General features: G+C 40.7%; 1 protein-coding gene and 1 long non-coding RNA gene across 3 annotated transcripts in view; one reads left to right on the plus strand and one right to left on the minus strand.

Annotated features, from left to right (window-relative positions):
* The window catches only part of LOC145507502 (CD48 antigen-like), a 36896-nt gene extending 29461 nt beyond the window's left edge, over nucleotides 1–7435 (minus strand). Inside the window, exon 1 of the mRNA XM_081494080.1 lies at nucleotides 7335–7435. Coding sequence (XP_081350206.1) covers nucleotides 7335–7401 — 67 coding nt within the window. The 5' untranslated portion in view covers nucleotides 7402–7435. The remainder of the gene's footprint in view (nucleotides 1–7334) is intronic.
* An 18262-nt stretch (nucleotides 7436–25697) lies between these two features.
* The window catches only part of LOC145507506 (uncharacterized), a 35633-nt gene continuing 33973 nt past the window's right edge, over nucleotides 25698–27357 (plus strand). For both annotated transcript variants that reach the window (XR_014054906.1, XR_014054905.1), the window contains exon 1: nucleotides 25698–25817. This is a non-coding gene — a long non-coding RNA (uncharacterized LOC145507506). The remainder of the gene's footprint in view (nucleotides 25818–27357) is intronic.

Raw genomic sequence — 27357 nt, forward strand, 5'->3', positions numbered from 1 at the left:
ATAGCAAATGAAACAGCTGAAAAAGGATTAATTTCCAAAATACATCAGCAGCTCCTACAACTCAATGCCAGAAAAACAACCAACCCAATCAAAAAGTGGGGAAAAGATCTAAACAGACATTTCTCCAAAGAAGACATACAGATGGCTAACAAACACCTGAAAAGATGTTCAACATGGCTCATTATTAGAGAAATGCAAATCAAAACCACAATGAGATATCACCTCATACCAGTCAGAATGACCGTCATCCAAAAGTCTACAAATAATAAATGCTGGAGAGGGTGTAGAGCAAAGGAAATGCTCTTGTACTGTTGGTGGGAATGTAAATGATACAGCCACTATGGAAGATGGTATGGAGATTCCTTAAAAACCTTGGAATGAAACCACCATATGACCCAGCAATCCCACTCCTAGGCATATACCCTGAGGAAACCAAAATTGAAAAAGACACATGTATCCCACTGTTCATTGAAGCACTATTTACAATAGCTAGAACATGGAAGCAACCTAGGTGTCCATTGACAGATAAACGTATAAAGAATTTGTGGTGCATATACACAAAAAATATTACTCAGCCATAAAAAGGAACACCTTTGAGTCAGTTCTAATGAGGTGGGTGAACCTAGAACCTATTATATGGAGTGAAGTAAGTCAGAAAGAGAAAGATAAATATATTCTAAAGCATATATATGGAATCTAGAAAAATGGCACTGAAGAATTTACTTACAGGGCTTCAATGGAGAGAGAAACAGACATAGAGAATAGACTTATGGACATGCGGAGAGGGGAGGAGAGGGTGAGATGTATGGAAAGAGTAGTATGAAAACTTACATTACCATATGTAAAATAGATAGCCAAGGGGAATTTGCTGTATGGCTCCAAAAACTCAAACAGGGACTCTGCATCAACCTAAAGGAGTGGGGTGGGGAGGGAGATGGGAGGGAGGTTCAAAAGGAAGGCGATATATGTATACCTATGGCTGATTCATGTTGAAGTTTGACAGAAAACAACAAAATTCTGTAAAGCAATTATTCTTCAATTTAAAAATTTTAAAAATATACATAACATAAAATTTACCATTTTAAACATTTTGAAGTGTACACATCACTGTCTTAAGTATATTTACAATACTGTGTAACTATCACTATTATCCATTTCCAGAGGAAATTTCCAGATATATTTAAATCTTTGGTCCTTGTAGAATTTATTTTGATATGAGATATGTGGTATGAATATAATGTTTTTTCCCTTATGGCTAGCGAACTGCCTCAAAATAATTTATTGTGTCTTTTCTGAACTTATGTCTATTCATGTGCTGACATTCTGCTGCTTTAACATCTGTAGTTTTATGATATGTTATAACGTCTGGTAGACCTATTCCCTCAATTATGCTTATTTTTCAGAATGTTTCTGAGTGTTCTTCCCTCATAATTTCCCATATAAACAATCTGGATTTAAAAAGAAAAACTTCGTTGTTAATTTTTTCACTAGGATTACATTTAATCTATAGATTAATTTCAGGATAACCAATTTCTTTACAATTTAATCTTTCTATTGGGTAATATGATATGTTTTCCTATTTGTTCAGGCTTCGCTGGTGGCCCAGAGGGTAAAGAATCTGTCTGCCTGGGTTTGATCCCTGGGTCGGGAAGATCCCCTGGAAAACGGAATGGCTACCTGCTCCAGTATTCTTGCCTGGAGAATTCCATGGACAGAGGAGCCTGGCAAGCTACAGTCCATAGGGTCACAAAAAAGTGGGACATGACTGAGTGACTAACACTTTCACTTTCACTTCTTTCTATTTGTTCAGTAATTATTCTGTGTGCTTCTATAGCATTTTATATTTTTGTCATGTATCTTTGACACATTTCTTGTTATGTTTACACATTAGGCATTTTGTTTTCCTGATGTCATGTCTTTCTGGTTATTAGTATCGTGTAATATGTTCATTTATTTCTTTATTTAATTTTTTATACAACTCTTTTCCTGAATTCTATTATTTGTAATAATTTTTCTATGGATTCTTTTGGATTTTTCAAGTAAAAAATTAAATCATATTATGATAATAATATGATATATTATGATAATAGAATGCTCTTCTTTGAAATTTTATATCTCATTTCTTTCTCTGGTCTGTTGAAATAAATTTCTAGGCCCATGATTGAGCCACTCCTGTCTGGGGTGCCATGTCAGCAAACTCAAACTTAAGTAACTTTCATATTCTTATAAATGTTCCACTTGACAAGAAAATGAAATGTTCAGTCAGCCAATCCCTACACACCAGACCAACTGTGGGCTCAGCATTTATTTTCTTGTTCCTTATTTATTTTCTATTTTTCCCTTCCTTATTCATTATTCTTTGTCTTATATAAGCTTTCTGCAACTCATCCTATTTTGCAGTTTTCTGGACCCTTGGAAATGGAGAATGGCCACTTCATGAAGTATTAAATAAAGTTGATCACCTAAGTTGCCTTTGTTAATCATATTTAACACAGGTCTAACTGTATTAACTAGTATGTTATAATACTATTAAATTATAGTGGTGAAGGTAGAATCATCTGTTCTGTAAACTTTAGTTATAATTAATCTATGAAACTACTGTGCCTGTTACCTTTTAAAGAGTAGGTCTTAGACAATTTAGCCTATTTTTAAAATAAGGTAATGTGTTATTATGATTTATATGAAAAACATATGTATTTGTCTATTACTCCTGGGACATAGCTCCTAAAGTCTTTGCAGCTTCCTACATAAGCATCCCAGGGTAAGTTATGACCAACCTAGACAGCATATTAAAAAGCAGAGTCATTACTTTGCCAAAAAAGGTCCGCCTAGTCAAAGCTGTAGTTTTTCCAATAGTCATGAATGGATGTGAGAGTTGGACTATAAAGAAAGCTGAGCATTGAAGAACTGATGCTTTTGAACTGTGGTGTTGGAGGACTCTTGAGAGTCCCTTGGACTGCAAGGAGATCCAACCAGTCCATCCTAAAGGAAATCAGTCCTGAAGTGGAAGGATTGATGCTGAAGCTGAAACTCCAATATTTGGCCACCTGATGTGAAGAGGTGACTCATTGGAAAAGACCCTGATGCTGGGAAAGATTAAAGGCAGGAGGAGAAGGGGATGACAGAGGATGAGATGGTTGTATGGCATCACTGATTTGATGGACATGAGTTTGAGTAAGCTCCGGGAGTTGGTGATGGACAGGGAGGTCTGATGTGCTGCAGTCCATGGGGTCACAAGGAGTGGACACTACTGAATGACTGAACTGAATATTGTTCCCAGTTCCTGAATTAGCTCCAGAGCAACAAAGGTGAAATGGGTGTCTTTTGTTATTCCTAACAAATCCCTTTTATACCACAACTGAAATTTATGTTCCTTAGGTGACTTTGGAAAGCTCCTTGGGATGGGAGCTGGTTTTCAGGGGAACCAACCCTGTTAGCAAGTTGAAACTTTCAGTCCCACACTCTGTTACCCTGACAGGGGAGAAGGGCTAGCAACTGAGTTTAACCATCAGTGGCCAGTGATTCAACCAATTCTGCCTGTGTAATGAAGTCCCCATAAAATCCCAAAAGGATGGGGCTAGGAGAGCTTCTGGGTTGGTGGACACAAGTGGGTGCTTGGAGAGTGGCACACCAAGAGAGGGCATGCAAGCTCAGCACCTCTTCCCACACAGTTGGCCTGATCCATCTTGCTCATCTGGCTGTTCAGAAGTTACATTTTCAAATAATAAACCAGTGATCTAGTAAGTAAACTGATCTCCTGTTGTTCTGTGAACTGCTCTAGCAAATTAACCAAACCTGACAAAAAGATCATGGGAACCTCTAATTTATAGCCAGTGTGTCAGAAGCACAGCTAACCTGGACTTGTTACAAGTATCTGAAGTTGGGACAGAATAAGGGATTGAACCTTTAATCTGTGGGATCAGACAAGCTGATCTGACAGAGAGGTAGTGTTATAACTGAGTCAAATTGTAGAAAGCCTAGGTGGTAACTGGTAAATGACAAAATTACTTGGTGTGGGGATAAGAACTCTTACATCTAGCATCAGAAATAGTGTGCTAGCAGTATGAGAGTAGAGGAGAAACACAGGAGTGTGTTTCCATAGCAGGTAATTTATCTGCTTAGATTTTTTTCTCTTCTGGACTCAGTATTGGTAAATTATATTTTTCTAGAGCCACTGCATCTCAGTTTTCAATATATTTGCATAAAGTTAAGCGGAAAAGAGTTTTGTTTAACTTTCTTTGTATACATGGTTATTTCATGCTTTTAATTTCTTTTTTGGGGTATTTAGATTTTCAAGGAAGGGTTTTGAAAGAGTAGAGACACCAGATCGTGCGGGTGTTCTGGTGGTGGTAATTCATCGGTTTCATTTTCTTTCAGACAAAACACTGCAAAGCAATGTTTGGTGTTTTCGAAGCGGGAACTAAATCACTATAGAGAAAGCAAATAGTCAGAATTCAGGAAAAGATAGGAATGAGAGAATTTCCAGAGACTAGCAATTTAATGAAGAGAGTTTGCAAGAGCTCCATACAGCTGTAAAGCTTAGATGTGTATATTTGTGTGGTTGCAAGCTGCCTGACTCTTGGGTTTTGAGGTTTTTTTTTGTTTGTTTGTTTTTTTCTGGCTTTTTGTTTGTTCTCTCTCTCTTATATTTAAAGAAATTTATCAAGTTATTTCTCTCAGGCTACAGAAAATATCTTTTACATGATCAGGGAGATAAAGTTACAATTTACAAGAAAACTGAGAAAAAAGACTGGAGAAAAGCTGGTGCCACTATCCCTAGATCCCAATTCCTGATTTCCAATTCTTTTTCTAGTGCAACTTCTGGAATCCATTAGAACAGACAGAAAAAGACCAAATCCAACAATGACTGAGAGGCTGGTAAGAACAATGTAAATGAGGTCGTTTCCATCTCTCACATATACCAAAACATCCTGTGTGCCCTGCCTTAAGGACACATGAAAAAATACACCCATAAAACTTTCTTTTGCAAATTTTCAAGGAGCTGAAATTAGATACGATATGATATGACGCCATATCCTTTAAATGACTTGAGATTATAATTTTAAATGAAGGAGAAGCACTCACTAGTTCAATTAACATCAATTCTTAAAAATATGAAACCAGTACTGCCTGAATCAGCTGTAATCCAGGATGCATTTACAGGAAAGAGTTCTTGTTTTGTCACTGTTTAAGGGATGTAAAGGACACTGTGGCTAGAGCCACTGGACCCATCCAGCTACCTGCCCTCCCCTCTCAAGTGGGACTTGCATACACACAGCCTTGTTATTGTCGCTCTCAATCTGCTGATGCCTGTTTGGGCAAGGCGGAAACAGCTGCACTTTCACTGGGGGACTTCCAGCCCTCAGTGGTTGTTTGGCAACTAAAGTGCACAGACAGAGAGCAGATGGGCAGATGGCTTCCTGTGTAGCCCTTGCCCTCCCACCTACACAGCTCTCAAAACATTGAGAGGTGCTATAATGGCAGAACAGTGGAAGAGCTCTGGAAGCACAGAGGGGCCAGCCTAGATGTAACTACACCTCAAAAACAAACAAACCAAGAATCAGGACAACCTAAACTGCTTACTGGTCACACAAACTCCATGACCTTAATGAGGGAATTTTAGCATTTGCTGACTGGAAAAAGGAAAGAGAATTCAGACGATGGAAGGCACTAAGGGAGCAGTTGTTTCCTTGCTGAGAAATGTAAATGGGGTCATTTTCCTAGAGGTTGGGGAGGGAAGAAAGGGTCAGAAGGAGTGAGAGGAGAGTAATTTCTTTTAAAAAGCAGAGGTTCCCCTATCCCTGAATTAAGAGGTCAGAGTTCTATGTGGGGAGTAGGGGGTGAGGAGGGTTAGGACAGTGAGGGCCATGCAGCCCTCCTCAGCCTCTCTGCTGCTGCTGCTAAGTCGCTTCAGTCGTGTCCGACTCTGTGCGACCCCATAGACGGCACCCCACCAGGCTCCGCCGTCCCTGGGATTCTCCAGGCAAGAATACTGGAGTGGGTTGCCATTTCCTTCTCCAGTGCATGAAAGGGAAAAGTGAAAGTGAAGTCGCTCAGTCGTGTCCGACTCTTAGCGACCCCATGGACTGTAGCCTACCAAGGCTCCTCCATCCATGGGATTTTCCAGGCAAGAGTACTGGAGTGGGGTGCCATTGCCTTCTCCGCAGCCTCTCTGCAGTCTGAGACAAAACATGGTCCTGGAGGTGGAGGTGGGTGAGGAGTTTAGGAAAGTGTGCCATCTCTGTGTTACCACAATCCCCTTGATTTCAAAAGGAAAATCTTTTCTCTTTTTAAACTGTTGGATTATGAGAAAGCCATCAATTATGAAACAGTGAAACAATACTTTTTTTCTTTTAAATGTCTCTTTGCAAATCTTTCATCAAGATAGAAAAGTATAACATGACATACATGAGTATTTTGTGTCCCTACGTCAGACACTGGTCAGAATGTGCTCTGTTTCATTTAATTTCCCAAATGACACATGAAGTTAGGTGTTATTCTATCCATTTTACAAGTGAGGAAGTTGAAGCTCAGACAGGTAAAGCCCACTTGTCCCAGGGTATATACGCTGGCCGAAGATTTTATGGCCAATATGGGGCAGGACCAGAATTTGTGACCCACTGGGTCTGACTGCAGAGTTCAGCCTTACTTTGTACCATAAAAAGGTTTGGGTACAAAGTCAGGGGGCCAGGTTACAACCCACACACAAGACAGCATCTGCAGCCTTATCCCAGCCTCCACAGAGTTGAAAACAACTGTAACCACACATAAAGGTCATCAGTATATGATAGGTCAGGATTCCACTTCCCCCACCTCCCCGCAACCCCACTACCTCCCACCTCTGCAGATGTCCCCACAGCTCAGATGTCCCTGAATATGGGGCAATGGGAGCTTGTCCAGGTCCCTCACTCACCCCACTTGTCCCTCTCAGGTTGTAAGGAGAAGAAGGAAGTCTGAGGGTTGGGGGAGGGGGAGGGGATGGAGAGAAGGGCCTGAGATTGTGAAGATAGTTTAACCAAACCAGAATCTGAAAAATGAGACACTGCTCTAATCATTTCAGCAGCAGCAGCCCCACAAAGCAGGGCTAATAACTGCCTTTTGGAGTAAGGGTTTGATGGTGATTTTCCCATTCTGAGGAACTTGCAGACATTCCAGAAAGGCCCTTGTTTCTCTTTCCTCCCCTTCAACCCTCAAAGAAGCTTGAGAAACAGGATGTTGATACCAGGCAAGCCCTAGCTGCCCACCAGTCTTCCTCACACCTGACTCCTCAGCCTCTCACCACCCTGTCCCAGGAGCAGCTCCACCTGCACCCCCCCCCCCATCCTGTCACTCACCAAAAATGAGGCTGATTTGGAGAATCAGTGGCTGGGTGGGGAGCCAGCTGCTGCATAAGGAGTCCATGACTGCCTGGTGAGAGCATCAGACCTCTGGCTCCTCCTCTGCTTGCTCCCCGCCCCTCTCCACTCTGATCCGCTGAGCACTAGAGTCTCTCCTTGCCTAATGAGTCAAAGCAGAAAGTAAAAAATTAGAGGGCTTTTTCCTGATAAAAATTATCCATGTTGATTATTTAAAATTTGGAAAATATAGAAAACTGTACAGAAGAATAAAGAATCACTTGTTATCACACCTTATAAATCTAACCATCATAAACATTCTATTTTTCCAGGTTATCATGATATTATTGACATGTAGTACATGTAAGTTTAAAAGTACACAGCATGATCATGAGATACATGTATGGTTGCAAAATAATTACCACAATGAGGATAGCTAGCATCTCTCACCCCTCACATAATGACTGTGTGTGTGTGTGATGATAACATTTAGGATTGATTTATTCTTTTGACAAGTTTCAAGTATATAAGGCAGTATCATTAATTACAGTCACCTTGCCATGCAGTAGATCCCCAGAGTTTATTCGTCTTAATTATCTAAAGTTTGTACTTTTTGACCAACATCTCCCCATCTACCAGCCCAGACAATGACCATTCTACTCTCTATTACTATGAGTTCAGCTTTTTAGATCCTACATGTAAGTGAGATCATATAGTACTTGCCTTTCTCTGTCTTATTTATTTCCCCTATCATATGACCCTCAAGGTCCACCAAGTTCTCACAAAAGACAAAACTTCCTTCTTTTTATGGAAGAATATTTCCTTTATCTGTTCATCCACCAATGGACATTTAGGTGTTTCCATGTCTTGACTGAAATGAACATGGAGTTGGGGGATGGGGCAAACATATCTTTGAGATCCTGATTTCATTTCCTTCAGATATATACCCAGAAGTGAAATTGCTGGGTCATATAGTAGTTCTATTTTAAATTTTTTGAGAAAGTTCTATACTGTTATACACAAAGGCTGTACCAATTTACATCCCCACTAACAGTGACTAGAACTTCCTTGGTGGCTCAGTGGTAAAAAAAAAAAAAATCCACCTGCAATGCAGAAGACTCAGATTTGATCCTTGGGTCAGAAAAGACCCCCCTAGAGAAGGGAATGGCAACCCACTCCAGTATTCTTGCCTGAGGAATCCCATAGACAGAGGAGCCTGGCAGTCTATGTATGGGGTTGCAAAAGAGTCAGACACAACTTAGCAACTAAACAACAACAGTGGACAAGGATTTCCTTTTCTCCAGAGCCTCACCAATACTTATTGTCTCCTGTGTTTTTGACAATAGCCATTCTAACAGATGTGAAATGGTTTCTTATTGTAATTTTGATTGCATTACCCTGATGATTAGAGATGTTGAACGTCTTTCATGTACCCGTTGGCCATTTGTATGTCTTCTTTTTAAAATGTCTATTCAGTTCCTCTGTCCATTTTTTTAATTGATCATAAGCACTCTTCTATATTCCCCCTGGGTATGGTTGTCTATGCATTTTAAAATATAATGAGAAAAAAAGATTAACTTTTTAGATAAAGTAGTAGTCTCCAAAGTGTGTTACCTGAGATGATCCACTGAAATAGAAGAATAAAATAGAAGAATTTTCTATCTATATTTTTATTTACAATAAGAAAGAAAAACCCACTCATAGCGTGTAATAGAATTTCCCTGACACCCCGACTTGGTCTGTTTGTCAGTAACAGGTGAGTGAATTACCTCAAGAGAAATGCCAAGGTCGAGAGTGGTACTCTCATTTGCTGGGTAAATTTCAGATGATTGCTCTTGAGGAGACATGAACATCACTGAATTAACCAGAATAGAGTGGTTAAGGTAAGAAGCTCTCCTGACATGTGTGAACCAGAGAAAACACATGTAAGGGAAAGAACAAGAAGAAGACAGCTGACCCTCCCATACACCTGATTAAGTTGTCAACACATTATGAGGTAAAATTGGTGACTGAATTAAGCTGGACAAGAAACTCACCAAAAATTTAAATACAAATAACATGTTTGGATATTTCCAAGTATAAACCTAGAAAAGAATCTTGGAGGAGGAAATTTACATCTTAGCATCAAATTAGAAATAGTGTATATATTGGTAAAATTTGACATTTGGAGATGGAGGGAAAATATTGGGAAAAAAAATCAAAGTGTTTAGGTCATGAAGAGATCTCTTACTAGTTGCCAAGTATATTTCTAACAGACACAGATGTTTGTTGTAATGTTGCTTTAAAATAGAAGAATAATGTAAATAGTCTAAATGTCCTTGCTTCAATTTTTGAAGTAAAAAATTCAAACACAAAAATTCAAGAATACCCTATGAAATATGGATTTGTCTCCACTACCATTAATAATAAACCTTACTATAAATGCATATTGAGTCTTGAAGTATAAGCTAAGGTTGTATGAACCATCATGAACTGCAAGTATTAAAATACTGTTTATTTCATGGATATGGGTATCTCATATTTTTAGAGATTTTTAAATAGATTTTAGTTTCTAGTGTATGATTTTAAAAATGCAATTCACAATTAATACGTGTACATATGGTGGGCTTGCCTGCTTAAAATCTTTTGTCTTTCACAACCCTGCCATAAAAAGTCTGCAGACCACTCATATAGACTCTATTTCTTTACCTTCTCTACTTTTTAATGGTTTTGATAACCATCCTATTTTCAATTTTATTAGTAGTTTTCTATAAATAAATAAAAATGAGTTTGAACCTGTTTTTTCCTCTTATCATCAATGCTATGCATAGAATGCTATTTCCTTTCCCATGTTCAATGAGAACTGAGTATATTTCCTCTCTTTCTCCCAATTCTCAGTTTTGGTTGATACAATTTGAGGTTTTATACACAATTTATATGGGTTTCCCACATGGCGTTAGTAGTGAAGAACCTGCCTGCCAATGCAGGAGACATAAGAGATGCAGGTTTGATCCCTGGGTTGGGAAGATCCCCTGGAGGAGGGTATGACAACCCACTCCAGTATTCTCACCTGGAGAATCCCATGGACAGAGGAGACTGGCAGGCTACAGTCCATAGGGTTTCAAAGAGTCAGACATGACTGAAATGACTTAGTAAGTACAGCACACATACAGTTTATACAGTTATTGAATCTTGTTTACTTTATGTCTTCTTTTTTCCAAAACTTTAAAAATATTTACAAGTTTGCTTCTCTAGCAGTTTGAGAGTAATACGCTGAAGTGGGGCCAAGATCAAGTTATTTTAAGAAAAAAAGGGGGTTCAATGTCAGGATTTTCTTGTACTAAAACTAGAGTTCAATCTAGAAAATCTCAGGAAAGTGGGAGCCAGAGGCATTTCTACTGCTTACATTATTCCCTCTATTTTAAAGCAGTGTTACAGCAAACTTCTGTGTTAGAAATACATTTGGCTGCTATTGAGAGAGATCTAATCATGATGACCTAAATAAATTGTGAGCTTGTTTTTCTCTTGTTTTCAGATAAACTCTGTAAGAATCAGTGCAGAGCAGCCACAGTAATTCTATGAAGCACCAAGTTCCCAAACTCCTTATATTTTTCTATTCCTTGATGTGTGATTTCCATTCTTGAGGTCACAGGATGGCTGCTGGAGCCCTAACCATCATGTACAAGTTCTGCACATCACAAAAAAGAGAAGAAGGGACAGGTAAGAGGCTTTTTCTCAAGTCCAACCCAATGATTTCTGCTTGTATCTCATTGTCTTGCCCTGTCTTATTAAGGAGTCTGAGAAATGTCAAATTTTAGTTAAGCACATCACTACCACAAAATATATAGTTAGAAACAGAAAGGACAGAGAGTAGGTAGGCAACTAGCAGTTTCAGCCATAACACCCTTAGACATGATTCTTTGAGCATTTATGGCTTTGCTCCTGTTAAGATAGTTCCCTAGAAGTAGAATTTCAAAATGAAAATGCATTGTGCATTTACAACACTGATATATTGTCAAATTGTTTCCCCAAAATGCTGTGCATGTTTACATTCCCACAGTGTATGAGAGTTCCCATTTTTTCTGTAGCCTTGCCAACACTGGCCATTATTAGCTTGATTGTCAATTTGATAAATGAAAATTGGTATATTTTTCACTTTTTATTTCCCTGATAACTGGTGAATTTGAGCATCTTTTTACAAGTTAACTTATTGACTTTTACAAATTGGGGTTTGTCTAGGCAAAATACTCTTCCAACTAAGTCACCCTTCACCCCCTCATCCAAACTACCCAAAGCAAGACTAGGTTTGTAAAGAGTATTCAGAGCTAGAGATGCATAGAAAGTTGATTGAGCCAATACAAATAAGTTCTATGATATAGTATCTGAAAGGGAAATTGAGTGTTATTCTGGACTGAGTGAAATTCTAAGGAGGAAGAAAAGGCCAAGGGAGATGCTTGTTAATCAGAGTCATAAGGTCTGGTGAAGAGAGAGACAGAGAAGTGATTGTTTAGGATGTTCTGGGAAGTTGTTGATTCAGTTCCCATACTTGGCTCACAATGAGGTCTCTATCTGGGGTTATTCCCGGGGTGAAAGCAGTAGAAACATCTGAGAAGAGGAAGAAATCAGCTCAGCTCCTGCCAAAGGCATGGTTGACTTATAGTGTTACAGACTCATCCAGCCTGAATAGGGAGACACTTTTTTTTTTGGATTTTCTACCCAACATAAAACCCCCACATGCACTACCAATTAATGACACCCTGTCACTTGTCACTGAATAACCCAAAGATACAAAGTTCATCTGGTCTGGCACCTCTTGAAATGCACGCTTGCATAACTCATTTGTCAACTTATTAAACATGCTCTGAAACTCACTTTTATATCCTAGAATGGTCAAAAGCTCTCCTTGGTCTTCAGTAATATTTGACCTCTACATCCTCATAGTCCCTTCCTGGGGCTTTCTCAATTGCTAAATCCCTTCAGATATTTCAGATCTTCCCTATTTGCATTCCACTGAAATGATCCATTTGAACTAATCATCTTATTGGCCTAATAACTTCACTGAACTTCTGGAGGTTGTCATACAAGGAATTACACTGCATAGCCTCTACCATCTTGTTGGCACTCCCCTCACTGTCTATCTCCTTTCAAAGCCAAGTTCTCCTGACAAGTGACTCTTCCCTTGAAGAGAGGTTACCAGCCTTTTCACTCCAATTGCCTGTCTCATGTCCTCAAGATGCCTTTATCAATCCTTGGAATTTTGATGAAGAAGATTTTCTCCATCTCATTACAACTTCTTAGAAAAATATTTGTAGCCCCTTGCAAATTTCCTCCTACAAGTTGAGAAAGAGAAAACAAATCACAGTATTTACTTGTGGATCTGGGCTGCTCTGTCGTATGTAATATCACACTCCCTGCTTTTTGTAATGATTAGAGAAGAACTCTTCTGTGGGAACACTTTCAATAATTCTGTAACTTTTTGGTCTTTTATGTCTCTGGCCCTTTTCTTGGGTGCATGAATTCATCAAATATGGATTTCTCTATCCAACCCAGGTACAAGTCCCACTGCATCAGTAGAATGTTTGGTTCAAACTGGGAAATATGCAACTCTTGTTTGATTGAATCTGGCAGCATTCAGGTTGAGAGAAGATCTTCTGCCACTTATCCTGCCTGTTCAGAGTCAGGAACCAGCCTGGTATCATGCTCCTGCTCACTGGAAGAGAGTAGTTCTTTGGTGCGTGTGCTCTCTCTTACAAGAGGAGCAGAGTAGTTTGTCTACAAAGCATTTCAACTGTAGATCTAAAACTACTCATCACTCTGACTCCCCTCATTTCTTGATCTTAATCTCTGGACTCCCAAGGTGGGGTTTGCTTCTGGTGCAGTCTGAAGCACAATACCCTCTCCTGCCTTAGGTGAAACAAGTGAGTAGAATTTTTTTGCCTCCCAGGATCTAGGCAGTACTTTGATTACCCAAATCTATACCATATATACTAGGGCTTCTAGGTACTAAGGGAAGGTGTCATTCTACGATAACTTCTTGCCTTCATCCCACAAACACAAAAATTAATTAGTGGATACTATATATGTCAATGCCTCTTACAAAATTGATCTGAGGTCTCCTCTGTGGTTAGAGGTGGGAGCTCTTTCTTCCCCTACATGAAAGATTGCTTTGTAGAAATCTAGCTTTAGAGGTTCAACATACTTCCATTGGTCTCCAGCTGAATTGATGTCGTCAGCCTCCCATCCAACCCAATATATTATAATATTGTTACCATCCCTTCTTCCTTCTCAAACAGCTCCATCCAGAAAAATAATCTGGAGGTCCATCTGGTAAAGTCCAGGCGTTGTCTGGCCTGTAAGATTTCATTATAAATTCTCCTGCAATGCTGTGGTCTATGCGATTCCCTCATCACTTTCATCCTCTTACTAAGTAAATCTCTCTAATCTCAACACACGTGTAGAGGCCTCTTCTTCTTCTTGTGCAATATGTGGTCAGAAACCTAATATGCAAGTGTTTCTAACTGTCAACATTACCAAACATCTGTGAAAATCCTTTCAGACATTGACTTCACAGAGAAAGAGGCATTTGCAGCTTTAAACCCAGGTATGGTCTATACGGAGAAGGCAATGGCACCCCACTCCAGCACTCTTGCCTGGAAAATCCCATGGATGGAGGAGCCTGGTAGGCTGCAGTCCATGGGGTCACGAAGAGTCGGACACGACCGAGCTACGTCACTTTCAATTTTCCCTTTCATGCATTGGAGAAGGAAATGGCAACCCACTCCAGTGTTCTTGCCTGGAGAATCCCAGGGACGGGAGAGCCTGGTGGGCTGCCGTCTATGGGGTCGCACAGAGTCGGACACGACTGAAGCGACTTAGCAGTAGCAGCAGCATGGTCTATAATGCTAAGTACTACAGACTTTCTTTAATCTCTGTCAATTCTATGTCTCCAAAGCCATACTGTGGAATGCCTTCAGTCACAGGCACTACATTTCTTGCTAATGTTTCTTATTTCTGTTAACAGCCCACCTGACAGTTGTTCCCTTAGTTGTAAGAATCAGCTTCAGGAAACTCTTTTTCATTAGATGAAACAGGTAGGCAGCCCATGTTAGCCCAGTGTTGGTCACAGGCCTCCTTTCCCTTCCAGGAAAGTTTCCAGTTTCTTAGGAATTGTGATTCTACTGGATGAACACTAACTTCCAGATTACAGATTCAGGAGTAATTTGTTAGAATTTACTCACTCAGTTATGCTCATAGGACAATATTTCAATGTGGGAGAATCAAATGTATCTTATTTAACATTTAATCATACATAGATATATGCTATATGCATCTTCATTTGTCCTTTTGTCCTAAGTTCAACAAATGTTAGAACATATTATACCCAGTTATGATGCATTTACCTACAAATGCAAAAAGACTTAGAAATTGTGGTGTCCGTTTCCTCATGACAGACCATTAAGGTAAGACAAAATTGCTTGTCACTTTGACGGGATATGTGGATATTCCCTGAATGATTAGACTCCTGGAAACTTTTTCAGAATCATCAATTTTTATGAGATTTATAATCTATTTTTCTTGTGCTTTTCTGTTGTATGAAGGCATCTATGGTAACTTCTACTTCCTTCTTACTACGTCAGCAGGATGGAATACCTATGGTAGAGGAGCACAATGGCAGATGAAATGAGATATGATCAGTAGAACAGCTTAGATGCAAAACAGGTTAATTCCTGTGGCTGGATGCAAACTGAGCAAGTCCATTCATAGGACGCCCTGGCATCTTCTCTTTGGCAGAACTGAGTGGGCAGCTCTGAGCAGATCATCTGCAGGGACAATAACATTCAACTTTAAGTGATCTGTGTGCTTGAGTGGGCTCCAAATGCAGCCCAGAGATAAGGGAAGGAGCAAATTATTTTGAGCAAATGTTTTATATCTTCCAACAACAATTAATGAACAGCTGTGATGAAATAACTCTTGACCTATTTATATAGGTGATGGAGCAGAGAGCAAACACCTCTGCCCTCAAATTGCCTATATTCTAGTGAGGAAGAAATAATGCTAAAACTAAGGATGCTGGTAGGCGCAACTAGCATTTATGGACAGGATCAGGGATCAAGAATGAAAGGGAAGTTAAAAGAAGAGAGAAGGTCCTTCATACAAGCTTCATCTGTTCACTTTTTGGAAAAGAAATAAGGAAAGCAAGTGTTTTACAGTCTTGATGAGTTCTGGAGGAGAGCCATCCAGGACCCAGATTCTGGTCTGTACCACAGAAGACAGTGAATGTGGAAGCTGGAAGGGAACATTGTGATAGGCAGAGGGAGTTGAGGTGGCAAAGGCACCCGGGTCTCCCCATTTCACCCTGAATGGGTATGTGGTAGATGAGAATGTCATCAGTAGAGAGATTTATGGAACTCATCAGGTATCATCCATCCAGATCACATCTTCTCTTCTCTATCATGGAACCGTACAGTTTCTCTTCCACACCACATGTTCAATGCCTTTTCAGAGAGTTTGCACCTCTAGTGTTCGTAAGCCTTTCCCATCTGCTTTTGGCTGTGGGGCAAATGAACAATCTTTCTATTTATGGACCATGACTTTTGGGTAGATACTTGTCCATATTTGTCAATCTTTTTCTGCTTTCACCACTCCCCTACTCCTTTTACTTTTTTAAATAGCATTTAAAAAACATTATGAAAGGAAAATCTACAAGCAATAAATGCTGGAGAGGGTGTAGAGAAAAGGGAATCCTCTTACACTGTTGGTGAGAATGCAAACTAGTACAGCCACTATGGAGAACAGTGTGGAGATTCCTTAAAAAACTGGAACTAGAACTGCCATATGACCCAGCAATCCCACTGCTGGGCATACACACCGAGGAAACCAGAATTGAAAGAGACACGTGTACCCCAATGTTCATTACAGCACTATTTATAATAGCCAGGACATGGAAGCAACCTAGATGTCCATCAGCAGACGAATAGATAAGAAAGTTGTGGTACATATACACAATGGAATATTACTCAGCCATTAAAAAGAATACATTTGAATCAGTTCTAATGAGGTGGATGAAACTGGAGCCTATTATACAGAGTGAAGTAAGCAAGAAAGAAAAATACCAATACAGTATACTAATGCATATATATGGAATTCAGAAAGATGGTAACGATGACCCTATATGAGAGACAGCAAAAGAGACACAGACGTATAGAACAGTCTTTTGGACTCTGTGGGAGAGGGCGAGGGTGGGATGACTGGGGAGAATGGCACTGAAACATGTATATTATTATATGTGAAATGAATCGCCAGTCCAGATCCGACGCATGAGACAGAATGCTCGGGGCTGGTGCACTGGGGATGACCCAGAGGGATGGGATGGGGAGGGAGGTGGGAGGGGGGTTCAGGATGGGGAACGCATGTACACCCGTGGCGGATTCATGTCAGTGTATGGCAAAACCACTACAATATTGTAAAGTAATTATCCTCCAATTAAAATTAATAAATTTATATTAAAAAAATAAAAAATTTGTAAAAAAGGAGAATCAGCTCTGATGAGCAGCATTAATATTTTTGTTACCGTTATTGTTGTCCCAAGAACCTCAGTAGGGGCTGGAGGGATAAGGCAGTCTGCCCAATCATCACTCCATGGTTCCTTCCCCACATCTCTGCACCCTGTTGGGTCTAGTTCTGGAACTTTTATTTTCATACACTGGCCAGAGTTCCACCAGAGCAGAATGACTGAAGTAGGTGGTCCTCTGGAAGTTACCTTGAGCTGAGTGGATCCCTGTGACAACAAGAAAAACATAATATTCACTGAGAGAGTGAGAATGAGAGAAAAGCTAGAAAGAAAAGATAATTGTAAGAGAGTATCTCAGGAAAATTGTCAGTCAGGAAAACCAAAGTCCTTGTATGGATACTAGGGTGATTAAAAAATGCATGAAGCTTTTCAACATAGACACAGGGTAGAGGAGGAACAGGAAGAGAGCAGAGCATGGTCAAAGGACATCTCAGCTAAAGGAACAGGGAACTGGCCACAGGACTGAAGTGCTCTGGTCACTCTGTAATCACAGTTCTCTGCCTGGCTTGATATAGATAAGGGAAAAGTAGAAAGACAGAAAAAGATGTCATGTATATTAGTCAGGATTCCCCAGAGAAATAGAATCAAAAGACTGTATATAGAGAGATTTATTTTAAGGAATTGGCTCACATTATTATAAAGACTGGCAAGTCTAAAAATCTTTAGAGTGAATGATCCAGGCTGGAGAACCAGGGAAGATCTGCTGCTGTGGTTCAAATTCAAAGACTACCAGGGGGAAAGACACAGGGAGGAGCCAATGTTACATTACCCTGTAGGGAAAGGAGCTTAGCTCAGATCAGTAACTGCACAGTTCAGAAAGACCACTCTGCTCTCCTACTCATCTGGAAGAAAATGTTCTCAGATCCTTAGAATCCTCCTTGAAACTACAATCTGCATGTTTTTGGAGTAGACTTAGTTATAATTCACACAATGGCATGGCTGTACACTGGTGTTTGTGTGTATGTGTGGGTGTGTGTATGTGCATGCATGTGTGTGTGTTTCTTTTCAGAAGCTAAGGTTTTAGTAAAGTTAGTTTCCTCTAGTCTCTGGAATTCTAACTGCTGCAGGTTGATCTTTCTGGCCAACCTGGGGAAATTTAAAGTGAGTGAGATCTGAGATACACTGTGCCCTGTTTGAATTAGTAATTTAGGCAAATAGGAGGCTGCTTTGTTTATATGGGGATAATGATGGTAATAGAAAAAAGGAGAGAGAAAATATCGTACCATAAAAGATAACCTTACAATATTATCCATGGGCCCAGGTAAACTAGATAAAATTATTCTAGCCTTTCCCATGAAACAAAACACATTTATTGCCAGATTACAGAGGTAGTAATAACTTCGGCTTTCATTTCCTATGGGAAAAAATAATTCATCCCTTTCCCATCAAGCTCTATGTTGTAAAAAAGGAACTTGATATGTTGCACTATATTAATAGAGTGGCAAGAGAGCTCTAGAGGACATACAAGGAGCACGTCCTCTGGTCTGAAGCCAGAGAGAGGTCTGAGGATGGGGGCACTGTTCCAGACATTCAAAAAAAGAGGGGTGGGGTAAGAAACTGAGAAAAAGTATGGTGGTTTGGAGAACTCTTCAGTTTCCTTAGCAATAAGGATTAGAAACAGTGAATATTTGATTATTCTTTTCTTACCTCTGAAGGTTATGACAATAAAATAAAATTACTGCATGTGAGGTGCTTAGCATAGGAATTGACATCTTATAAGCACTTGGTCAACCACCCTAGGGAGTAGGAGAGGAAAAAGTCAAGGCAAAGGCCCAGGTTTCTGGAATAGGTCATTGACTGAGAGTAGGAACCTAACAATAGTTTGGAGATTGAAGACAATGAACGGGGCATTGGCCATGCTGTACATGACCCCTAGTGGAGATGCCTAGTAGAGAGTTGGATGCAGGGTCTGATGCTAAGCAGAGGATGTGGGGTGGAGATACAGACTTGGACAGAAGCAGCATATGAGTGATATTTGGAGCCCACAGAGTAGCTATCCTAGAGAGATAATGAAAATGCATTAAAGGGAGTCTGTGGAGAAGGTAATGGCAACCCACTCCAGTACTCTTGCCTGGAAAGTCCCATGGACGGAGGAGCCCGGTAGGCTGCAGTCCATGGGGTCGCTAACAGTCAGCACGACTGAGCGGCTTCACTTTCACTTTTCAGTTTCATGCATCGGAGAAGCAAATGGCAACCCACTCCAGTGTTCTTGCCTGGAGAATCCCAGGGACAGGGGAGCCTGGTGGGCTGCCGTCTATGGGGTCGCACAGAGTCAGACACGACTGAAGCGACTTAGCAGCAGCAGCAGTAAAGCACTAAATTCCTTCATGGTGATGACTGCTCCTAATGATAGCAGAAACCCTTTGCAAAAAAATATGTGCTTGATTGCATGCACTCCCCCTTCACCAAAATATACTGATTTCTCCCTTCCCCACCTGTCCCCACCCCTGCCATCTTTGGAGCAGTTTCTCAGACCTATGTGAGATACTATCTCCCTGGCTATAGTCCTCATTTGGCCCCAAATAAAACTTAACTCACAGCTTTCACACTGTGTATTTTTTTTTTAATAAATTTATTTATTTTAGTTGGGAGCTAATTACTTTACAATATTGTAGTAGTTTTTGCCATACATTGACATGAATCAGCCATGGGTTTACATGTGTTCCCCATCCTGAACCCCCTTCCCACCTCCCTCCCCATCCCATCCCTCTGGGTCATCCCATTGCCCCGGCCCTGAGCATTTGTCTCATGCATCGATCCTGGAATGGTGTTCTGTTTCACATATGATAATATACATGTTTCAATGCTATTGTCCCAGAACGTCCCACCCTCACCTTCTCCCTCAGAGTCCATGAGACTGTTCTATGCATCTGTGTCTCTTATTCTGACTCTCATATAGGGTTATCGTTACCATCTTTCAAATTCCATATATATATGCATTAGTATACTGTATTGGTATTTTTCTTTCTGGCTTACTTCACTCTGTATAATGGGCTCCAGTTTCATCTATCTCAATAGAACTGATTCAAATGTATTTTTTTAATGGCTGAGTAATATTCCATTGTGTATATGTACCACAGCTTCCTTATCATTCGTCTGCTGATGGACATCTAGGTTGCTTCCATGTCCTGGCTATTGTAAACAGTGCTGCGATGAACATTGGGGTACACGCATCTCTTTCAATTCTGGTTTCCTCGGTGTGTATGCCCAGCAGTGGGATTGCTGGGTCATATGACAATTCTATTCCCAGTTTTTTAAGGAATCTCCACACTGTTCTCCATAGTGGCTGTACTAGTTTGCATTCCCACCAACAGTGTAAGAGGGTTCCCTTTTCTCCACACCCTCTCCTGCATTTATTGCTTGTAGACTTTTGGATAGCAGCCATTCTGACTGGTGTGAAATGGTACCTCATTGTGGTTTTGATTTGCATTTCTCTAATAATGAGTGATGCTGAGCATCTTTTCATGTGTTTGTTAGCCATCTGTATGTCTTCTTTGGAGAAATGTCTGTTTAGTTCTTTGGCCCATTTTTTGATTGGGTCGTTTATTTTTCTGGAATTGAGCTGCAGGAGTTGCTTGTGTATTTTTGAGATTAATTGTTTGTCTGTTGCTTCGTTTGCTATTATTTTCTCCCATTCTGAAGGCTGTCTTTTCACCTTGCTTATAGTTTCCTTTGTTGTGCAAAAGCTTTTAATTTTAATTAGGTCCCATTTGTTTATTTTTGCTTTTATTTCCAATATTCTGGGAGGTGGGTCATGGAGGATCCTGCTGTGATTTATGTCGGAAAGTGTTTTGCCTATGTTTTCCTCTAGGAGTTTTATAGTTTCTGGTCTTATGTTTAGATCTTTAATCCATTTTGAGTTTATTTTTGTGTATGGTGTTAGGAAGTGTTCTAGTTTCATTCTTTTACACATTGTGTATTTTTTTAAGGCGTCACCAGCTAGATACCAATTGAGTATTAAAGTACTAATCTCTTTTAAACCCCCAGATAGTCTATGCTGTTTCAAATGATGATTTGTGGACCCAGACAATCTTATAGTTTCTCACTTAGCATGTTCTCTCAATATTAACTGAATGGTATATATACATATCTTCTATTTTACAGTATTCATAGGGGAATCATTTCCAACTCAGATGTGATATTCATCCCCATAATATATCCAAGCAAAGGAGTCAAAACATGTTTTCATTGTATCTGTTCAAGCATTCTAATTTTCATCCAAACTTTCACCATAATCTCATTACCTGTTACATTACTATATCCCCCAAGTGAACTGTAGCCCCTATTAGGATTTTGTCAATCGGTTTTGGAATGACAGTTCACGGGAATCCCAGTCAGAGTTTCAGAAATAGCATTTCTCTCCTCCCTGACCATGTTACCAGCACATGTGCATATGCCCATGGGTCTCCTTTGGTCAGTTCTTCTCTTGACTAGACAGTAGGATGCCCCAGGTGCTTTGAGGTCAAATTTCTCATTCTCAACTTTGCTGCCTAGATTTCTAAATTTCTCCAAACTAGAGTGAATAAAGCAGATTTTTGGAGGTCTTTAACAGTTGTGGGACCAGCAGGGGTTCCCATTGGTCCATCTAACATTGCTTCTTGATCTTATAAGTGGTCACAATGACCCATCACCTTTGTACTTAAAGATCTGGATTTTGCAAACTATTGATATCATTTAACGCACAGCCCTCTGCCTCAGAAGCCTGTATAACTGTGTTTTAATGTCTAATGGGTGGCACAGTTCTTGGAGCTTTATGAGAAGCTGTTCCTGGGTTATAACTCTCAATATGGCTCGAATAAAATTTTCTACACAGGAGACTGTATTCAATATCCTGTGATAAACCATAATGGAAAAGAATATGAAAAAGAATATATACATTTCTGTACAGCAGAAATTGGCAAAACATTGTGAATCAACTATACTTCTATGTAATAAAAGAATTCTATTTCTTTCTTAGGTTGATTTTTTTTTCATCAGCAGGACTCACAGACTCACTGAAGTCTATTATATTCAACTGTTGTGTTAGTCGCTTAGTCGTGTCCGCTCTTTGCGACCCCATAGACTGTAGCCCACCAGCCTCCTCTGTCCATGGAATTCTCCAGGCAAGAATACTGGAGTGAGTAGCTATTCCCTTCTCCAGGGGATCTTCTCAACCCAGGGATCGAACCCAGGTCTCCTGCATTGCAGACAGATTCTTTACCACCTGAGCCACCAGGGAAGCCCGAAGATTACAGTTTATTACAAGGAAAGAGACAGATTAAAATTAGCCAAAGGAAAAATACAGAGGGCAAATTTCAGAAAAATGTAGCATCTCACCACAGAGTCAGGATAGCATTACTGTTTCCAGCATCAATGTGTAACAATACACACAGTATGTCAACCAGGAAAGCTTATTTGTGCAGATTCTCAACATCAGGAAGAAATGAGAGTTTGGGCCTATACATGCAAGGGCCTTCTTTTAATGGATTCCAGGGAATATGTCAGAGCTCTCAAAAGTCCCTGTGTACATCTAATTCTCCATTTTTTCCCTTTTAAACTTTTTGGTGAGCTTATTGTTTGCATCAACTATTACCCACTACTGCACATTGCCACAAAGTTAAAACACTTGCCTGTAGTTGTTTATGATGCCAAAAGCTTAACCTTTCTGTACACTGGTGCCGAATCAAATCTCAGAGAGAGTTTTGGGTGAAGTAGAAGAAGATAGCTTTATTTCTTTGCCAGGAAAAGGGGTATGTAGCATACTCCTGCCTCTGAAAACTATGTGTCCCAACTTGGAGAGGACAGTGAGAAGCTTTATAATAATGGTTCAAAGAGCATGTGATCAGCTCTTGGAATTGCTTCAGATGAATTGGTGATGAGGTAAGTAGGAGTCTCCATTGTCAACCTTCAGGTTCCAACTGGGGTCTGCATGCTTGTGGGCAGCACAACATCATTAATCATTTAACTTCTCCCATCTGGGGAGGGTTTCAATATCTGCAAAACCGCTAAAAAATATTATGTAAAATAGATAGTGGGAATTTGCTGTATAACACAGGGAGCTCAGTTGGGTGCTCTGTGACAACCTATAGGAGTAGGATGGGGTAGAAGGGGGAGGGAGGTCTAGGAGGGAAGGGACATATGTATACATATGACTGATTCACATTGTTGTATGGCATAAACCAATACAACAATGTAAAGCAATTATCCCCCAATTAAAAATAAATTTGTAAAATGTCAAACAATATTTTTGTGTGTATCTGTAGATGGGGAACTAGGACCTTGTCCCAAGGCTACACTATTGTTTCTCTTACTGTTTGTTTCCTCCTGGTCTCACATCCTATCCTTTCCCTAATTAACAACTGCTGGAATCTCAGGGAAGGTCATGGAAGCTGAATGAAGGTTGATTCTTGCAGTCAAAGAAACCGGACACAGAAGGGCTATGTGCCCAGAAGCTGCATGGGGCCCTGCTCAGTATCACTTTCAACAAATACCCACCTCCAAGTAAAAGGAGAGTACTCAATTAGGTGAAATACAGACATCATTGGAAATGGGGTGGGTCTTCCAGGGAGCCGCCAAAGAGGCAAACAATGACAGTTCTTTGCATAAGAATCTTTAAAAAGAGCTCCAGCCCTGTTTTGCTCTTTCAAGTGGCTGCTAGACTGCTAGTCTCACCATGAATTCAGGCTGTTATTTTTCAAAACTACAGTGGAGGTACAGAGTAAAAGGTGGGGCTGAGGCAAATTAAAACACCACAAAGCTCTTTGTTCTTACTGAGACTAAGCTGTTTTTCTGGAATATATTCCCCTTGGGTTGCTGCAAGCCATTGGTTACTTTTCAGAGTTCTGAAAAAGTACTCTAATGTTAACAGTTTTTCCTTAGTTGAAACCAAGATTTTTTTTCCAGGTTAGATATGTTTCTAATTAAACTTACAAAATTCATTACTAGTTTTTCTTCCCTAGTGATATTTCCATAGATTCATAAATCACTTTTGTCTTTTCAAAATTCATCCTCATGGTAAACTGAAAGGAAGCTATTAAATGTCTTCCCTATCTCTACCCCTAGAACTGCAATTTGTGTTTTTAATACAATAATTTGGCTGTATCAAGAGGCTATATTTCTTATTTTTGTATCAGCTATAATTATATCTCTTTCATGAGATGCTTTTGTTTTTTCCTATCTGATTGTAACCCCAGAAGTTCCTTACCCTTACGTACTAAAAAACAAAAATACCAACAAATAAAAATAAAAATAACAGGTTTTCTCAGTGCTTTTATGGAAAAGAGAATTTTGAAGGCTTTTACCCCAACATTTTCTATACTTTATACTTTAACATGCATGTTGAATTATATTCTTTCTCTTCTTAAAGCTAAAGTTGTTCAGCTTTAACAACCCATTGAAACCACCCGTTATCCTGTTATTATTTTATGAAATTTTGTTTTTTTAATTAAAAATATTTTTAACAGTAAATAGGTCTATAAGATGAGGGACAGGGAAACAGGTATTCAGAGATAAGCCTCCTGTGAGCCTGCTCCTAGAGCTGCTTGCTCCTCCCTATAACCTAGCCCGGTGTGGTTGTCTTGGGTGCAGTGGTCATGAAAAAGACAGTAGCTCAGGGCATCTACTCCAAGTTTTCCCCTTACCCTATCCCTTATCCTTCGGGCTTGCAGTATCCTCCCCACATCAGGAAACAGCCATCCTCTTTCTCCTCAGGCTTCTAACAATCCTGACTGGAGTTTCTCAGAATCAACACTCTCCTTCACCTCCTGGGTATGTCCATGTTTGAGTTGGTGCTGACAGCTTGTGAACACCTTGCCAGGGCTTCCCAGGTAGCACTAGTGGTAAAGAACCCGTCTGCCAATGCAGGAGACAAAAGAGATGCAAGTTCAATCCCTGGGTCGGGAAGATCCTGCTGGAGAAGGGCATGGTAACCCCTCCAGTATTTTTGCCTAGAGAATCCCATGGATAGAGGAGCCTGGCGGGCTACAGTCCATGGGGTTGCAAAGAGTTAGACACACTGAAGTGACTTAGCATCATGCACGGGTAAGGTGGGCAAGTTATTTAATCCTCTGGACATCCAGGATGCTTATTAATAAACTATGTGTAATTCTTAGATAACATGGTTATTCTGAGGGTTCAATTCAATGTATTGTGGATTAATTGAAACAATGCATGTAAAGCCACATAATATTAGCAAATATTGACAAACCTGGAGGCTATAGGGCCATAATACTGATTCCCAGCAAAAGTTAAATGCCAATATCTGCACTGGGGATGTGGAGAGTTCACACTTTGAATAAGAAATTGCTTTGCTCATACCATCTTATGTAGGCAATCAACAAGTTGAAGCTTACGGAAGGTCAGAAAGGAAATTGGCTCATTAATTGCGGCTGGGACAGAATCCAAGCCTAGTTTAGCCTTTCTGTACAGCCTGACTTCTGTGTCTGACTAAAGGTTGACACTGGTGGTCAGGTCTGCCTGAGGCAGGACTGTTAACCCAAGGAAACAGCTAAGCATAGTAAGTAGGGGACATGAGGGTGGAGTGTGTGAAAACACCAAGGTAGTCATAACTGCAGGGGACGAGACCTATCTAACATAATACCAGACAAATCATAGACCGTGGTTATTTCCACATTTATTCTATAATTATTTACTGAGTTCACACTGTAGGTACTGGAGATGAGATGAAAGGCTTTTCTCTTCAGTGGTGAGGCTGTCTCCTCAGAATAAACTTGTTGGTCAGAGGTCAAATAAGAACTGGTTTGCTAGCTCCACCCTGGAAGAATCATGTAAAAGGCCCCTAGAGCTCAAGCTTTTACTTTTCTCTTGCCTCTGTCCATTCTGATGTTTTCTCTGTAGCTGCACAGGTGGCAGGCAGCCTGCAGTGAGGCCCTGCTCAGAAGACCCCCACCTCTACTGGTCCTCCTTGACCCTGGGATATAACAGCCTCCTCCTCAGTGAGTGGCCTGGGCTCCTGGGAAGGGAGGGAATAGTGTAGAGCCAGGGAGGGGAGTGGCTGACTTCTAGGAGGGCTCCTTGGATTCTGATGTCCTTGGTGTACAAAAGAAGAAAAACACTGTCTTGTAATTTGTGAGTGTGTATTTGGTTTAGAGCTCTGGGATGAACAGAAAAAGCAAAACGGCCATACAGTGTTGACAAGGCTGCAATGAGGGTACCATTTACCAGGTAGTTCAAGCTATTTTGTTGCATTAGCAGAGAAGTCACTAGAATCTGGAGTGTCTCTGTGTCTGTTGGCAAGGAGGGAGGTAAGAAAGCCGTTTGCCATTATGGGCTCCACACACAAAGAAATGGAGGTTGGATTTGAAGCATGAGTTCAGAGGTTCCTGTGGGTTGCACAGTGTGGTATTAGGGTAAGGACAGTTAATAAAATTTTGTGTTAACACGTATGAAAGTTTCTAGTTTTATATTATTTAAATACATGTTAAATTCAATCTTGTTTACTACCACACCTTCGTCTAGTACCTTTTTTTTTTCCTCTTTAAAGATTAACATCTTTGTAGATCTGAGCGCTTTGCCTTCCTTCTCTAAGTCTTCTTTAAACTTCACCGCAGCTGGTGTTCACTGTCAGCACCTGGGTAGGTCTCCCTGAAGCCTGAGGACCAAGCCTCCTCTCTCCCTGCTTCCCTCCTTTTCAGCAAGTGGGGAGTCTGGCTGAACTGCTGTTTAACTGTCAGCTGGCCAGAGTCCCTGTTCTGCTAAACCCCTGTAAGTTCTTTCCTTCCCTTTTCCCAGGATAGGAAAGTTGGAGGATGAGCCTCCAGAAGCTCCTCAGATCCTGGTGATGGGACATCAGTGAAGGGAGGGGAGCCCGTGGGGAGGACAGGGACAGGGTGGGGAGCTGGTGGGAGCTCCTGCAGGGGAGAAGCGCTGGGCTGGGAGAGGGGAGCCCTCGTGCCAGGTGTGGCTCTGCCCTGTGTGACCCAGGGCAGGTTCACCCCCTGGGGGGCCTCCTGCTCTGTGACAGGAGGGGCCTGGGAATGTCCCCTCTAAGACCCCTCAGAGTTGTCATGTTCTGGGAATTGGTGCCTCTCCCAGACAGGCCTCTCTTGTGGGGACTTCAAGGCCTCTGCTCTGTCTCTACACCCTGTCCTGTTCTATTCCTGTGTCCTGACAGGGACTGACAACTGGTGAACCTGTTTAGGGCACCTTCAAAGAGAAGACCCTGACCATCCTGTGGTCATTTCTCAGCTTTCGAGGAGAGAGGGGTGCTCCTCTTTAAGCATCCCCTTGGGAATCCAGCCTGGCCCTCTGTTTTCTCTGCCTCTGCTCCTAAGAGGGGTCTTGGGACCCAGTGTCCTCAGACCACCTGCTAAAGGATATCACCTCCATTGCACAGTGTGTGAAAACTTGGTCTACAAACCACCCTCAGGAAAATATGCTACAGGCTGGGCCACTTAGAAGCAGCTAACTAATAATTCTCCCCAAGGTTTATCAGTTCCTGTTAGTTTAGCAGAAAATTTAGCTACTTTCTTGCAG

The sequence above is a fragment of the Giraffa tippelskirchi genome, chromosome 5, assembly GCF_054371585.1.
Source record: "Giraffa tippelskirchi isolate mGirTip1 chromosome 5, T2T-mGirTip1v1.2.pri, whole genome shotgun sequence".
NCBI lineage: Eukaryota > Metazoa > Chordata > Mammalia > Artiodactyla > Giraffidae > Giraffa > Giraffa tippelskirchi.